Source organism: Amphiprion ocellaris, chromosome 4, assembly GCF_022539595.1.
Source record: "Amphiprion ocellaris isolate individual 3 ecotype Okinawa chromosome 4, ASM2253959v1, whole genome shotgun sequence".
In the NCBI taxonomy this organism is placed as follows: Eukaryota; Metazoa; Chordata; class Actinopteri; family Pomacentridae; genus Amphiprion; species Amphiprion ocellaris.
The window spans coordinates 14,456,643-14,471,527 of NC_072769.1; the positions used below are offsets into that span (position 1 = coordinate 14,456,643).

A 14,885-nucleotide genomic window follows, 5' to 3' on the forward strand; every position below is an offset into this window, starting at 1 on the left:
GCTGCAGATCATAGAGCCTTTGCAAAAAGCATAAACAAGCGAGGAAATATGGATTCCCTCTAATTAATTGTAAATTGTCACCGCTTGAAGTGGGTATGCTGAGTGATGTGTGCATGTAGAGTACGTGTTTGTGTTTTTCATGTGTGAGAGAAAATGAGAGGGAAAAACAGAGGGGAAGACTGAATAATTTGACTTAACTTTCGTGCCTTATCAACAAGCCACTCTTCATGGTTTTTTCCTTTGAAACTGCTGTTCCCCACTAAGGCCGAATAAATTAGAACTCTAAATAGGAATAATAATGAGAGCATACATTATTTCTGTTGTTGGTACTGGTTGATGTTGTTGTTGTTTGTGTGGGCAGGAAGGCTCAGATCTCCATATATGCAAAAAAAAAAAAAAGGTAACTTCTCTGCATGTTTTATAAGTTTGGAGGATCATTTTAATGGTGACCCAAAAAGATGTCCTAGATATTTGGGGAACATCCTTTTGAAAAATTCCTGAAACTACAGACAGAGAGACAGAAGGAAGGGAAGAGAGAGAGAATGAGAGAGGAGGGAAGGCACAGAAAAGAGAACAGAGGGGAGATCAGATGAAATGGGAACTTCTTCCTGTATTGTGACTTATTAACTCAAACATGTCGCTGCAATATCAGTCATTAGTTCTCCTTTGACTACAAAACATCTGTTTTGTTTTGTTTTTTCCAAAGAACTCAATATGTTTGTTCATTCTGAAGAGAGTCACTTTGAGAATTATGGGCATGTTATCATTAATAATGACCGTTTAAAGGTGATACCATTCTGTCAATTATCTAAACCTCCAGAGCCTCTCACCCTCACCAGGTTCCACTGGAGGTTTAACAACTCTTTGTTGACTTCCCATCTGCACTTCCCCTCAGGGAAATCCCTCATGCCATTTTAAATACCACTCCATTACTCTGAACACTCAAGTGGCCTTTTATGCAACTGCGCTTTCAGTGTCTAATGTACACTCAGGAGGCCAAATCTTACTCTGAATCCTCTTTGAGCTTTCACTATTGACTTGCAGTGTACAACAAAAGATCAAGTGAGACAAAGGTATAGGGAATCAAATATGCAAAAATGCCTAACCCGACTATTTAAGCCATTAATGCCATAGGTCAATAACTGTGAATATAAAAACAGAAAAATAATAAAGCAATTTATAGTTTGCTGTATATGATAGTTTGGTTGCAATGTTCCTAATAAAGACTGTAGTCATCTCTGACCTCTGATTGGTTAAAATGTTTAACAAACTGCCTATAAGTTTGCAAGTGTGTTGTGTTTAAAGAATTATATTACCATCTTCCATTGTGTACTTAAAAGAGTTTTTCAGTAAACAGCTGAGGTGTAGTTACACAGACTGTGGAGTTTTACTGAAGCACGTGCCAGCTTTAGGCCTGGACTGTATAGCTTAAACAGGCATTTTCAGGAAAATTGATGAAGCCACACTGACTGTAAACATTTTATTTAATTTTTATTGTCCTTAATTATCATGTGTGCTCAAGGGCATGTCTGTTCGGCTTTGACCCTTTCTCTGCAAAAGAACGACTGAGTGCTATATAGTGCTACGTGTTACGGTGTCCCTCTCCAATGCATGCGTTTGTTTGTGACAGTGATAATGAAATAAAATATTTACGAGTACACACCACCAGCAGCTATACAAGGGAAGCTACAATTATTACCAACACGTGAAGTTACAGTTCACATCCATCTCTCCTCCTGTCCTTTAGTTGAATAATAATTGATTGAACAATATGATGTCACAGTGAAGTGACCTTTGAATTTTTGGATATAAAATGCCATCACTTCATTATTTTATTCTATTAGACACTTGTGTGAAATTCTAATTAGCCTGTGAGGTTTTGAATTATGGTTGCTAATGTGTTTTGTGAGCCCAGTGACCTTTAACTGCCAAAATGTAATTAGTTCATCCTTGAGTCCAAGTGAACATTTGTGTCAGATTTGAAGAAACTCTGTCAAGGTTTTTTAGAGATATCGCTTTTATGAGAGAGGCATGGACAGATGGATGGACAACCCCCTCCCCCCACAAAAAATGCCTCAGGACACGTCTGTCACCTGCATGGATACATAAAACTGCAGTTGATCACCAGTTGCCTGCAGGTGGCACATGTGTCAAAACCGCAGAAGTGATTACTCTCCTTGTCTGTAGATGATGCTCATTAGCAAGTCTGCATCTGCATCTCATTACTTGTGCTACTGTTGGATTTTCTTACAAGTTAGACTTGAAACACAAATCGAAATATACAGGCTTTATATCAACAACCTCGACACCAAGATAATAAAAAAAAATCATACCATATGCATTTGCAGTTATTTGGCTGTATGCACATTCAGTCTAACGTCTTATCTTTTGATTCAAAGTTTCATGTTGATTGACAGAAAATTCTTTCATCCAAATCACCAATATAGAATCACTTTAAACTTTGTGGTCTGTGTGTAAATGCAAGTGTTCAAAGGGATTTTGTGCCGTGAACAGTATTTGTGGTGCTGATAAGCAGGTAATGCTGGCGAGTACAGCTGGGGTTGAGGTTAATGTTGGTTAGTCACCTCCACCGCCCTCTTTTCATGGAGAGCACATCTGAAATTCCAACACTGACATGTGAAATACAGACAGCAACTCCTATGGCCTCACAGCACCACACAAGGTGCAGCTCCTCCCAGCCCTAAACATAGACCAGCTTTAGAAGCTACACACCGTACAGCATTTCCACCTTAACAAAGATCATTTCAACACCATCTAATATGGGTGATTTAACCCCCTTTGTGGAAACCCATTATAGAGCAAGAGTGATGATTATAGGTCACTGACTGTATTCAGAAATATTTCATTTTTTTCCTTTTGTTTCTGTGTCCTAATAAAGTGTATATTTATAAGAGGCTTTCTTCTACATCAGATCAATTAGGCCCTTGTAAAGGTTTGTGTGTGAAACAATAATTCCCTTTTTAAATACTACACATTGTGAATGAGCTCATGCGTGACTGTATGCATATAGGTCTGTACATATGTGGACATACATGTGTGCATTATTATATTACAATATACAGCATTTTTTTTTTTTGTAATAATCCCCCTCTCCAGCCTAGTCACAAGCCAAGTATGAAGTGCTACTGCCTGGTAGCACAAAGCACAATGTGAAGCTCATGTGACTGTATTAACCTTTCAAACCTAATCTCCTGCAGTCACGAATGAGAGAAACAGAGAGAGATCAGAAATTGCAAGTTAGAGAGAATTCAAAACCATGCAAGAAAGTAAGCAGAGAAGAAAACAGTTCAGATATGTTTTGCTGCTCCTCTGAAGCTCCCAAGTCTCGTTTTTTTTCTATCTATGGTTTGTTTTGAGACAGAAAACAGAGGCTCTTGATATGCAGAAGTGCAGATTTGGCACTGAATTGTCAAGTAAATCGAACTGAAGCAGAGATCACTGTGCTGCACCCCGTGTGGCTTCAAAAGCAACACAAAGACCGCAGAGAATAATACTGACATGTACTTATACCAACACTGACAGTGAAAAAGTCTTTATCGTTTCCATGCTTGGTTTCATAGCTCTGAGCAGACTGTTAGTGCTCCTGCTGAGGAGCCAGCAAGAAAATAAGCTGCTGGTTCAATGAGTCTCACTGGTTTCATGACAGGGGTTTATAGTTTTGTCATGCAGGTCTTTTAGCATGAGAATCAATAGAGCCTTTGGTCAGAATCAGCTGATTTCATTGAAAGGCGAGATACAGTAAAGCTTCCCAGAGGGGCCACTATTATTGGGCAGATCACAGGGCAGCTGGAGTATGATCTATCAAAGACGTACTGCCTTTTTCAGAAAGGAGGGTGGGGCAGTGAAGGGCAGAAAGATATCAGACAAATATCTGTGGAGAATTGATGTCTTTATCTGGAGTAAAAAAAAAAAAAGAGAGAATTTCATGTTTCAAATAGGCATCCGTGCAACGTTTAATTCATTCAATAACTCAACTCATTTTATGCTCAGCCACTTCAGCCTCCATCTTCATTTTCAGCAGACCTAGGTGTGAATGAATAGAGCTATTTATGTTTAGCATAAATGGCTCTGTTCATATTACTGCAGTTGATGGTAGAGTGAATGACGGCCCATTGTTCTCATAGAATTAATGAATTTAAAGCGTAAAGAGTGGTGGTGGAGAAATTCGTCATGTTATGATTCAAATCTTGTTCGCTTGGCTTGGCTGGTTATCTCCAAGGAAGTCTTTATTAGGGATTTTTTTGATCCTCTACTGCAGTAAACTGCTGTAATTCAACAACATAGAGCCTCTAAACTGACACAATGTGATGTTTTAAATATGTATAATAAATAGCAGTAGTGTGATAACATGGTAGTAGTGACTCTATGACGAGGCACACCTAGAGATGCTTTGAGCTAAATACTAAAGTGCTAAAATGCTCACAAACACACCCTTTACACTGTGATGTTTGGAAGGTAACATTTACCATGTTCACCATCTTACCTGAAGCTAATGGGTATACCATTTATTTTGCTGACATTCAGTTAAAAATCAAATAATTGGATAAATGACTCAGCTCTGGCTCTGTGATGGTCAAGAAAATGGGTCAACAAGGAATTCACAATTCATTGTTCATATTCATTGGAATATGAACAACTGAACCAAAAATTCACTGCTCACTCACATTGGTAGAGGACTGTTCATTCAAGGCCTAAAATGTGAGTTTATTGTGATAAAGGTAGTTGAGGGATCACCAAAATAATTAGAATACATGGCAATATCTCGGAATTATGAATGTCTGTGCCAAATTTTAATGCCAATCCATTTAGCAGATATTTTTTAAATTTCACTGAATAAGTGAAAACTACACTACCATTCAAAAGTTTGGAGTCACTTCGTAATGTCCTTATTTTTGAAAGAAAATCAGTTTCTTTTCAATGAACATTGTCAATGTGGTAAATGACTATTCTAGCTGGAAACGGCTGATTTTTAATAGAATATCTCCATAGGGATACAGAAGCCAATTTTCAGCAACCATCACTCCTGTGTTCTAATGGTACATTGTGTTAGCTAATCATGTTGAAAGGCTAACTGATGATTAGAAAACCCTTGTGCAATTATGTTAGCACATGAGTAAAAGTGTGAGTTTTCATGGAAAACATGAAATTGTCTGGGTGACCCCAAACTTTTGAATGACAGTGTATGTCCTGTGGTTTGTGTTGCGAATGGAAAAACTAAATTTCATGGCAAACCATCCAGTAACTCTTGAGATATTTCAATCGAGATCAAATACAAGAACAGCCTGATAGTGGCATCCTTAGATTTATGAAGTTAGCATAGCAAAAATGTATGCCGTGTCACCCCAGACCTTTATATCTGCACTGCACACAGAGATGCTCCAGCTTATTCTTGGCTGCATCCACAGAGAAAATTTAAACACTTCAGTCCAAGTGGTTGTTTAGTACACTCGGGATGTCTCAATGATGCTAACCTGGATATGAATATAAATAAACTGCAGCAGAAAAAAACTCACCTGGGGGATTTTACATCGCCTCTGGCCATACACCACAGTTGTAAACTGTGCATTTACTGAAAGATTCCAATTAAAGTAACACCTGCCTCCAATTTCCTTGTATTCCCATGCAAACCATGTCATCCTGACACTGAACAGGAACATGCAAGACATCCATGTAAACATTATTTGCATTGCATAAAGTGAAAGACATTTTTGTTAGATAACCTTACAGTAGGAAGCCATGAGGCATCGCTGTGCTGTTCTAATTCTAGCAGTGCACATAAGACTGGTGACATAGAAGTGAGTGCAGAGGCAGAAAGAAACATTTCATATGGTGAATAAAAGCACCTGTAACCCACGCACCAGGGAGCCACTTCCTTTTTCCTTTATGAACCGACTCAAGTGACTACCACTTCTTGTCAGATGCATTGTGATTTTATTCTGAACTTTTACTTGCCGGCTTTTTGAGCCACACTCAGGTCTACCTCTTCTAGCTCTATGTCAAGTCCTAATGGTAGCATCACTCACACCCCAAACTCACAGCCCACCTATAATTGCTCCGCCAGAGTTCACTGTGTGTGTGACATGCCGCCCATGCTTCACCACAGCCCATGTAAGGGTCTCAGAAGCATGTAACACCGACGTGCTACTTTATGTAAGGACACCATAGAGACACCTGGTGGTACGAAGAAACCTTGGGGTGTCAATATTTAACATGGCAATGTTCAGTTTTTCACCCTCCCTCATTTCTCCGTCACCTGCTAACATCACCCTCCTTTGGACAATTTACTGTCCAACCATCCAGAGTCTACGCACTCAGTGTATGTCTCGTGGTGGGGTACGCACTCACACTTGACATTTGAGCAAGACATTTAGGAACGAAGGGAAGTACAGAGCGTTTTCTTGGGAGAGACTGGGATTGTTTTGGGAGTATATGTTTTTTTCATGTTTTCTCTGACAGCATGGAGTACTGCACTTTGAAAGGATTCCTGGTGGTTTTGCTGATACAACACTGCAAGTCTGAAGGTACGGTGGTGTTATGCAAATAAGTGATTATATGTGTGCTAATATATTTGTATTTTGATGAAAATAGTAACACCTGCACACTGACTCCAACCCACATACAATCTGACATCTTGTATTATGAATTAATGAATAAATCAGTGAATAAAGGTATGCCAAAATCGAAAAAATCTGTCTTTGGTAAGGTGACTGCATGTCTAGATTTAATTTGCACAATTTATAATCACAATATAATCAAAGATTGCATAACTGCAATTATTCAACATGTTTAATCATCAGCATTCTCTCAATGTAAGCATCAGTATGACACCTAATACTAAGTATTAGGTTTTTCTGGTGTTTACAGCTGCAACAAAACACCAAAAATATTGATACTATCTCCTTAGATCTGTCTACCTCCATCCAATCCTCCACTGCGGTCGCCCACCAAGATGGCCAGAGCTTACCCCAGGATCCAGAGTTGCCCCCCGCAGAAGTGGTACCAGTAGCGTCCCCTCCTAGCCTGAAGGAGGTGCAGCAGGCCGTGCAGGAGGCATCAGAGCAGGTGGAGGGTCGTGGGGCTGAGGAAGTGCTGAAGGAGCTGCTGGAGAGAGTGGTGGAGGCAGCTCTGGGACAGGCGGAAGCAGGGAACGACGCAAAAGCGGATGTAGTGCAGGAAGCGGTTGAGGAGGATTCACTGGGGACAAAATCAAAAGAGAGTGAAGCTGAGGTAGAAGTGCTAGAGGAGGCAGTGGAGGATGAAGATATGGGGGACAAGGAGGAAGATACCGGTGTTGAAGAGAAGCAGGAGGTAGCAGAGGTGGATGCACTTGAAGATGTGGCCGAGGAGGGGAAAGGAGTTGTCGAGGCAGAGGGTGAAACAGCAGCTGGATCTGTGGAGAAGACCACAGCCGCTGTAGAAACTGAAGTCAGACAGACAGAGGGTGTGGAGGTTATCGATGAGTCGCTGGGAAGTGAGGAGGAGGTTGTGGAAGGAGCTGTGGCTGCTTTAGAAGAGAAAGGAGGGGATTTGGCCATAGAGGAGGCAGGGGAGGAGGACAGCGAGGATCAGGTCGTGTTGTCTGAAGAAAAAGGAGCAGCTGAAACAGAAATACAGGAAGCAGAGGAAGCCCCAGCTGCTGTAGAGGTGGCAGTAATTGGACAGCCAGATCAGGAGACTGTGGAAGAGTCTGAACCATGGCTAGGAGAGGCTGACGTGGAGCAGATAGGGCATGATGGGTCGAGAGAAGAGGCTCTGGGGGATGAAACTCAGGTAGATGAAACAGAACGTGAAGAGATAATAGTGCCTTCTGATAATTATGACATAGAAGCCACACAAAGTGTAGTAGGAGATACAGGAGAGGAGGAGGAAGAGGAAGAAAACATAGTAATGGATCCTGAAGGGCCAGAAGGAGAAGATGGGTATTTAGTGGAGGGAGGAACTGCAGAAGAGGAAGAAGCAGAAGGTACAGATGTAGGGGAAGTAACAGGAGATGAAATAGAAGGAGAGAGTGTAATCAAGGAGGAATCGGTGGTATTGGTGAATGAGGAAAGCGTTCAAAAAGCAGGGGAGGAGGAGCAGATTGCTTTGGAGACTTCAAACGGTGGTGAAAAGGAGGATGAAGGTGAGATATGTGTAGTTCCAACAGGTGGAGTTGCAAAACAGTGCTAAATGTACTTCCTTTGAAATGGAAATGAAACTTAACACATAAAATTAGGCTTCAGTGTGGTGGTCTGAAAATGGCATGGTGCCCCGTTGAATCTAGAAATGATGTCTGAAACCTTCACCACCCCAATAAATCCAAATCCTCTGCACAAATTACACATCTCTTAGCTGCCTAATACACTGAACTTTCAGTTCATCTGTTTGCAACTGAAATGTTGAATATGTAAAACCAGCTCATAATCTGGGTCACAAAAGCCTAAAACTGCAATGGTATTTGTCTTCAAAAAAATTCACTTGCAATAGACTCAGCAGCTTTGCAGCTTTTGCATTGTTTGCATCTTAACCTACTTTGAAAGAGGAATGGTCTTAAATTAAGATTATAAGCCCTTTTAATGCACTTTACGATACCTTGGCGACCAGTACACGTTCTACAAAAAACTGAGATAGTGTGAATAACATTTCACACTTAATGTTTTTGTTGCTTTAGACCAAGATTATGATAGAATACTTCTCCATGTTATTTATCCAATGTCCATGCAAACACTGACACGTGCTGCAGATGATACTATGAGTTCTTTTACAAATGCATACAAACTGTGACCTACCTCCTGCTTTCAGCTACAGCACATCTATGCGTTATTCTACATTCCATATGTCCACTTGACAAACCCTAAACCTTGGCCTCTTGTCTTAATTGTCATGTGTGTGTCACATACCAAACCTCTCTTCTAGAAGTGGTCTCAGAGCCTGCGGATGGTGAAGAAGCCTCAATGGAGCAGAGCCCTGAGAACCAGGCTCCCACCTCAAACCCATCCCTCAGTGAGGTGGAAACTGGAGAAAACACTCCTGATGAGGAGAAGTCAGACCACGGCAACGAGATCATCACCACCACCGATGACCTTTTGCCACAGGAGTCCTCTGTGGCTCAACCTACACTAGATAATTTCATGAATGGTGTTCTAGGTGAACAACCCGAGGCACAAGGAGAGGAACTAGGAGAGGCCAATGAGCTGGTAGAAGATACAGCTGGAACTACAGGTAAAATGAAATGATAAAAAAAACAAAAGAATTTATTACAGTTGAGTGTGTGTTTCAGCATGATTCCTGCAGCAGCAAGTGTATGGAATCAAACTTTTTTTCAAAATACCAGTAACAATTATTGTAGTTCTCAGGCAGTTTTATAAACCAATCCTAGGCTATTAATGGTTTGGGAGATAATTAACTACAGATTTTTTTGAAGCTAAAAACTTCACAAAATGATGAAGAAAACAGATCATTACTATGATTCTGCCAACTAAATATGCAGATGGCCGAGTTGATGTTGTTCCATTTGACTAAGCAGTGGAGCAGGATAACTATCCACTCTAACTGTTGAGGGAAGACCAGAAAGTTGGGAACATCCTGTCACAATATAACACGCTGTTTCCTGCCTCATGAATATGGATGTTAAGTGTTTACTTCATACTCTTTCTATGCCCTGTTGCCTCACACACATGCCCATTTGAGCTGGTATAATATAAAACTGTCGGTACATTGTGTAAAATGACACAGCAGGGCCAAAAAACAAGGTATTCTTTTGCATTTGAGGGACAGTCAATTCGGCTGTGGAAAATTGCAGTGCATCAAATTTCTTGTTTTTTGGTGGGTAATTTTTTTTCCCTCTTCCTTTTCTTGCCTCACATTTGTTATGCTCTCTCCTCTGCCTTATTATATCTGTTTAGAGACAAATGAGCTAGGCCTGGAGGCATGGAAGATAGGGGCTATTTCCGCTGCAGTGTTCTTGGTTTTGGAGACTGTTGTCATCATTATCTATATCCTCAAATGTCGCAACAAAAACAGGTAAGTTGCACCACTTTCTGTGCACTTAATCTCCAGGAACACTCCAAAAAAAGCTGTCTAATAGGCCCAGATTTGTTGGTGCACTAAAAGTACAGCTCAAATCTGCTTCACTTATTACTGTTCACCTCATAGCCAGTGTAATTTCTTGTTGCCAATCATCCATTATAACATTATAATTCGAGAAGGCCGAGCCACATTGTGTACCCAGCAGCCTCAGACAAAAGTAGATGTTCTTAACAACTCAAATTTTTCTGTATCGTAGCATGAATTTGTGTTCTGACTCTTTTTTTTCATTTTATTTCTTTTATTTTTATGAATGAAAATCGAAATAAAACTTCTTCTGCATTCGCACGACCACATCCCAGTGCTTCCTCTCTAATAGCCAAAATAAGCCATCTGATTGCTAGCTGTAGCACCAGCAGCGCTACAATCACAGATGGGACTCACAGCAGTGCTGGTACATGATTGCTTTCGATGTTCCCCGAGCTGCAGCTAACATTTCAAGACTGATAGAAGATGAAATGAGGAGGCTGTGCTCAGTATTGGGTCAGTACTTCCCCCCTCTGTTCACAAAAAGTGTATTTTTTTTTCCTCCAGTAATACAGCTATACCTACTTTTTTTGATATTATTTCTCCACTCCGCTCAATGCAACAAGTAGTTAATTTGTCGAAAGGCAACAGTAAGAAACAACAGCAATAACAGTGATAATGGGATTTTGTTTATGTGTGTGTGCAGTACCCCGGCCCTACAGCGGGCATGCGAAGAAGGGTGTGTTGAACCAGAGGCAGCTACAGGAGGTGACTGCAGTGACGACACACTGCCTGCAGGCAATGGAGACACTCAACAGTATGTTCACACTTCACAGTATCTATACCGATGGCACATTACATACATACAGTGTCATAAAAAAAGCCTCCAGAATGGCTTCAAAGTTCCTTGGAAGTCATTTTCCATGTCTTCAGTGCTTGACTGGAGGGATGTACAGCATTCTTCCAAAAGATATTTCCTCCTTTTGTACTTGGAGTTTCATCTAATACATCTAACGCGTTTAACATATCAGCCTGAAATCTTCCAGAGACGTTCACTTGGGTGGAAATTTGCTGAATGTGAAGTCATATAAGAAGGCATGTCACAGCATTGGAATGCCTCTTAAAGCATTCAGTCAGCCCTTTTACATGGAAGCTTCTGCCTTTGCTGCTGTCTTTCTCTACTCATTTTTCAAGTTTTGCTTTATCAACTATCTCTACATGTACTGTATATATATTTATACAATGTAACATTTCTAGACTTTTACAGATTGTGCATTAAAATCAAAACTGAAGGTAGCAATTGAACAAAACTTCACACACTGATCTGACAGCGAAGATGAAGATCTCATTGTCAGCCTTCAACAGACTTCACCATGGATCAACATTAGCAGTTCACTGTACATGATCTCACTGAGATCAAAGAGTAATTCTCTCTGCTCGACTTTTCTCTACTCTCTCCCACTCCACTTCCTCCTAAAAGGTGATTTGCTTTTGCTCCCATCAAACTAACCTCTACAGTATCAGTCTCTCTGTCACCTGCACTAACCAGATGTCAGACATTCCCTTTGTCAGCTGACTGAATATTGTGCACTGACCTGCAGACTTGTGGTTCATAGGAACCGCCAGTTGTGTGCTTCTCAGCTGATTCCCTTCTGGCTGTTTTGTAGCCTACGTACACAGGATTCTGTTCACTGTGTCACATGACAGTGTGAGTCCCGTGAATCCAGAGAATTACTGGGTAATAACACTATTTACACTAATCAGACTAGCAGGCTTGAATCAATAATAAGCCAAAGGTGCATATGTGTGCAAGGAGCAGTCATTTGAAACTATGGAGGGACAAGATGTGTAAGAAATACAAATAAATTCACTAAAGGTCAAGGCGAGATTGAAAAAGCGAATTAAAACAAACCTCAGCTGAAGATGACTGCGTGTCTGTTGCTTGTGCAATCGAACATGTGCAAGACACAAAGAGGAATGTGATGAATGCCCAGCACAGGCGATAACAAAGCAACACTGAATTATTTAACAGTCAACAGAGTCATCTTGAAATGTGTCCTTGTTAAGAGACTTTATAGCTGCAGTGACAATCCAGCTGTCATTTGAAGATGGACTCACTAAAATCATTGTTAACTAAAAAAACACCACAAAAGAGTCATTTTTAAAATAGTACCTAAAAGTCTCATCTTTAGCAGCAGTATCATCTGAATAACAAAAGAGCAGCTCCTTGTGCATACTGGGATGCAAGAAGCCAGGATACAAAGCAAATAAACTGTAGATCTCAACATCAGGCTAAATCTTCTTTAGCTTGATGTTCTGCATTTCAACCCTGTGACTGTAATTCAAACAGCAGTCAGTTACCTGGAAATTAACTCAGGATATGAGCACTTGTTGTCTTTAATGTACACTGTATTCCGTTAAACTTGGTATACAGTGTCTGCAATTGCAAAAAAAAGAAAAAAGAAAGAAACAAAACGACTGACTGAATGACTGACTGATGCACAGTCCAGAGGAACAGGCATGACTTAATTTCTCCTTGTTGGGATGGAGTCCCATTTGTAAAGCAGATAAGCTGCTTTCTCAGGGTGAGGGAAGCATTGTAAGTGGAAAAGACTGGAAATGAAGCAGAGCTAAGAGTTAAAAATAAATTGTGGCACACAACTTGGATGTAAACCATCTACTATAGTAGAAAAAAATCCTGAGTGTGGTTCTAAAACTGTCACCCAAACACTGTCTATGCTTCCATCTTTAAGACCCTTGTCTGACTGAATCTGATTTTTAACCGTAAAACTATAATTTAGTTTATTTCTTACAATCCTGAGCACTTGTTTTGCAGGCGTAATATGCAACAGTCTGTCTTTTTAGGTCTTTCTGCATGGACATTGAGTATCTACTTGCAACACATATATGCCTGATATGCATGAGACAAAAGGAGAGAAATGTCTTAATATATTCCATATGTAAAATAACCAACGTGAACCTGACCCAAGCCCACCTCAGATAGCTGTGCTCCTTTGAAGAACCATTCGAGATTAGCATTATAAAGTGTTCAGGGTAAGACGGAGTGCTTGTGGAATTACACCTAAGATGGCGGTGTGGATACCCTTGAGAGGTAGTCAGCTAGGGCACGTAAACACGCATGCAGCACTTTGAAATTCGTTCACTCAGGACAGCATCACCTGCAATTAGTCAATAGCATCAAGTGATCTATTTATACCTAGGTGTGTCATTATCTCCCAGCATATCTTATTCCAACACAGTTTGTGAGCCTCTCCATCTGGTGTGGAAGTCATTAAATAAACAGACCTTCCAGTGAGAATATTAGCATTTGCTCACAGCGGCGTATTCAACAGCAGTTTGATAGCCACCATAAACACACCAGATTAAATTGTGTTTGAATTCTACCATCAACTTAACGTCTCTCATTAAAACATGCCCGTCTTTGTGTTCCTGTATTGTATCCTCTTCTGCATCAAACAACTCCTTTCATGTTACTGATATTACTGCTGTTACTCAGTGTCAGTTGTTTCTGTCTTGTGTTTTCCCCTTTCTTTAATTCATCAAATACAACCGTCCAATCTCTGCCAACTCCTGTGCTGTCCTTTCCGTTAGGATAGCCACGCTTGACCCGTCTGATGTGGCTTCGACCCTGGCCACAACAAAGGAGAAGCAAGGAGACGAGCATGCGATAGCCATGTCAGGCCTCCCGCCCGGCTCCACAGAGGAGTCAGCCAACACTGGACCAGGACCAGACTCTTCACAAGACCTCAGGACTTCCATCCTCTAGGGGGTCCAAATGTTTGTCTGTTCCTGCTGCGTCTAAATGGAACCCAAAAAGGCCACTTTCCAAGCCTGCACCCAATCCCAAATCACCTAGTTACCCTAAATTCTCAAACCCAACACAGACTGCCTTGGAGTCAAACTGTAATAACTAGTGCACATGTATCGCATTTATATTTGGTGTATATGTCTGTTTATTTGTCTGTCTGTCTGTCTGTCTGTGTGTGCATGTAACGTGAGCGAAAGAGATACTGTAACACATTTTGCATGTATGAATATGTGGATGAGTGAACAGGAAGAGCATGTTTTAAAATACTCTGTGCAAGTGTGAGTGTGGAAATGTGATAAAACTGTTCTGTATTTAGTTTGATGTCTGTAAACTCTTTAGGCTGAAATGGAATTTTTTCACACTGACCACTTCAGTCATGCTGTTCAAAGTTGTTGAAAAGAACACAGCAGGAGCAGCGACAATAAGCAATTTTCCTGTTTTAATGGCAATTCAGTACAGTGTGTTCACAAAGTGCTGGCAGTACCACAGAGTGCTATATCTGAGCAGTCTCATTAAACTGTACAACACTGGCCTACGAGGAAAAGAAAGAAAAAAAACAAGATTTTTCATTACTGAGATGGATTTTAAAATTTTATTTGATTTTTATTCTACATAACTCTTGACCTTTGTATCATCATTTGTGATTTGAGCAATACAAAATAAAGAGATAATATTGAAAATGTTCCTTTTTTTTCTCGCTACCCAGTATGGATATTTCTGCACTGATGAGGTTAACCATAAATTTGCATGCACAAATTATTCAGATTTTTTTCCCCAGTCACGTGTCTGCTTTTACAAATAATAAAGCATTATCATGTTGTTACTTGCACTGTAAGAAATTATCCTGTAATCATAACAGAGAAAATAACAGCAAATATCTGTAAATAATTATATTTTAGCTTATTTAAATACAGCAAAAGAGCAGTTTTACTGTGACATATTATGAAAGAACAATTTCTAAAAAGATTTTTGATGTGGACATTCTGCACCATTTTGGCCTGTT

At 40.3% G+C, this 14,885-nt stretch overlaps 1 protein-coding gene across 1 annotated transcript; it reads left to right on the plus strand.

The window, feature by feature from the left end:
- Window positions 1-6,282: 6,282 nt before the first annotated feature.
- On the plus strand, window positions 6,283-14,571 carry si:dkeyp-118a3.2 (uncharacterized). Its single transcript, XM_055009533.1, has 6 exons — window positions 6,283-6,542; window positions 6,926-8,143; window positions 8,917-9,222; window positions 9,906-10,023; window positions 10,760-10,870; window positions 13,666-14,571. Exons 1-6 carry the CDS (start codon window positions 6,479-6,481, stop codon window positions 13,838-13,840), a joined length of 1,992 nt encoding a protein of 663 aa, XP_054865508.1. The 5' UTR covers window positions 6,283-6,478; the 3' UTR covers window positions 13,841-14,571.
- Window positions 14,572-14,885: the final 314 nt, after the last annotated feature.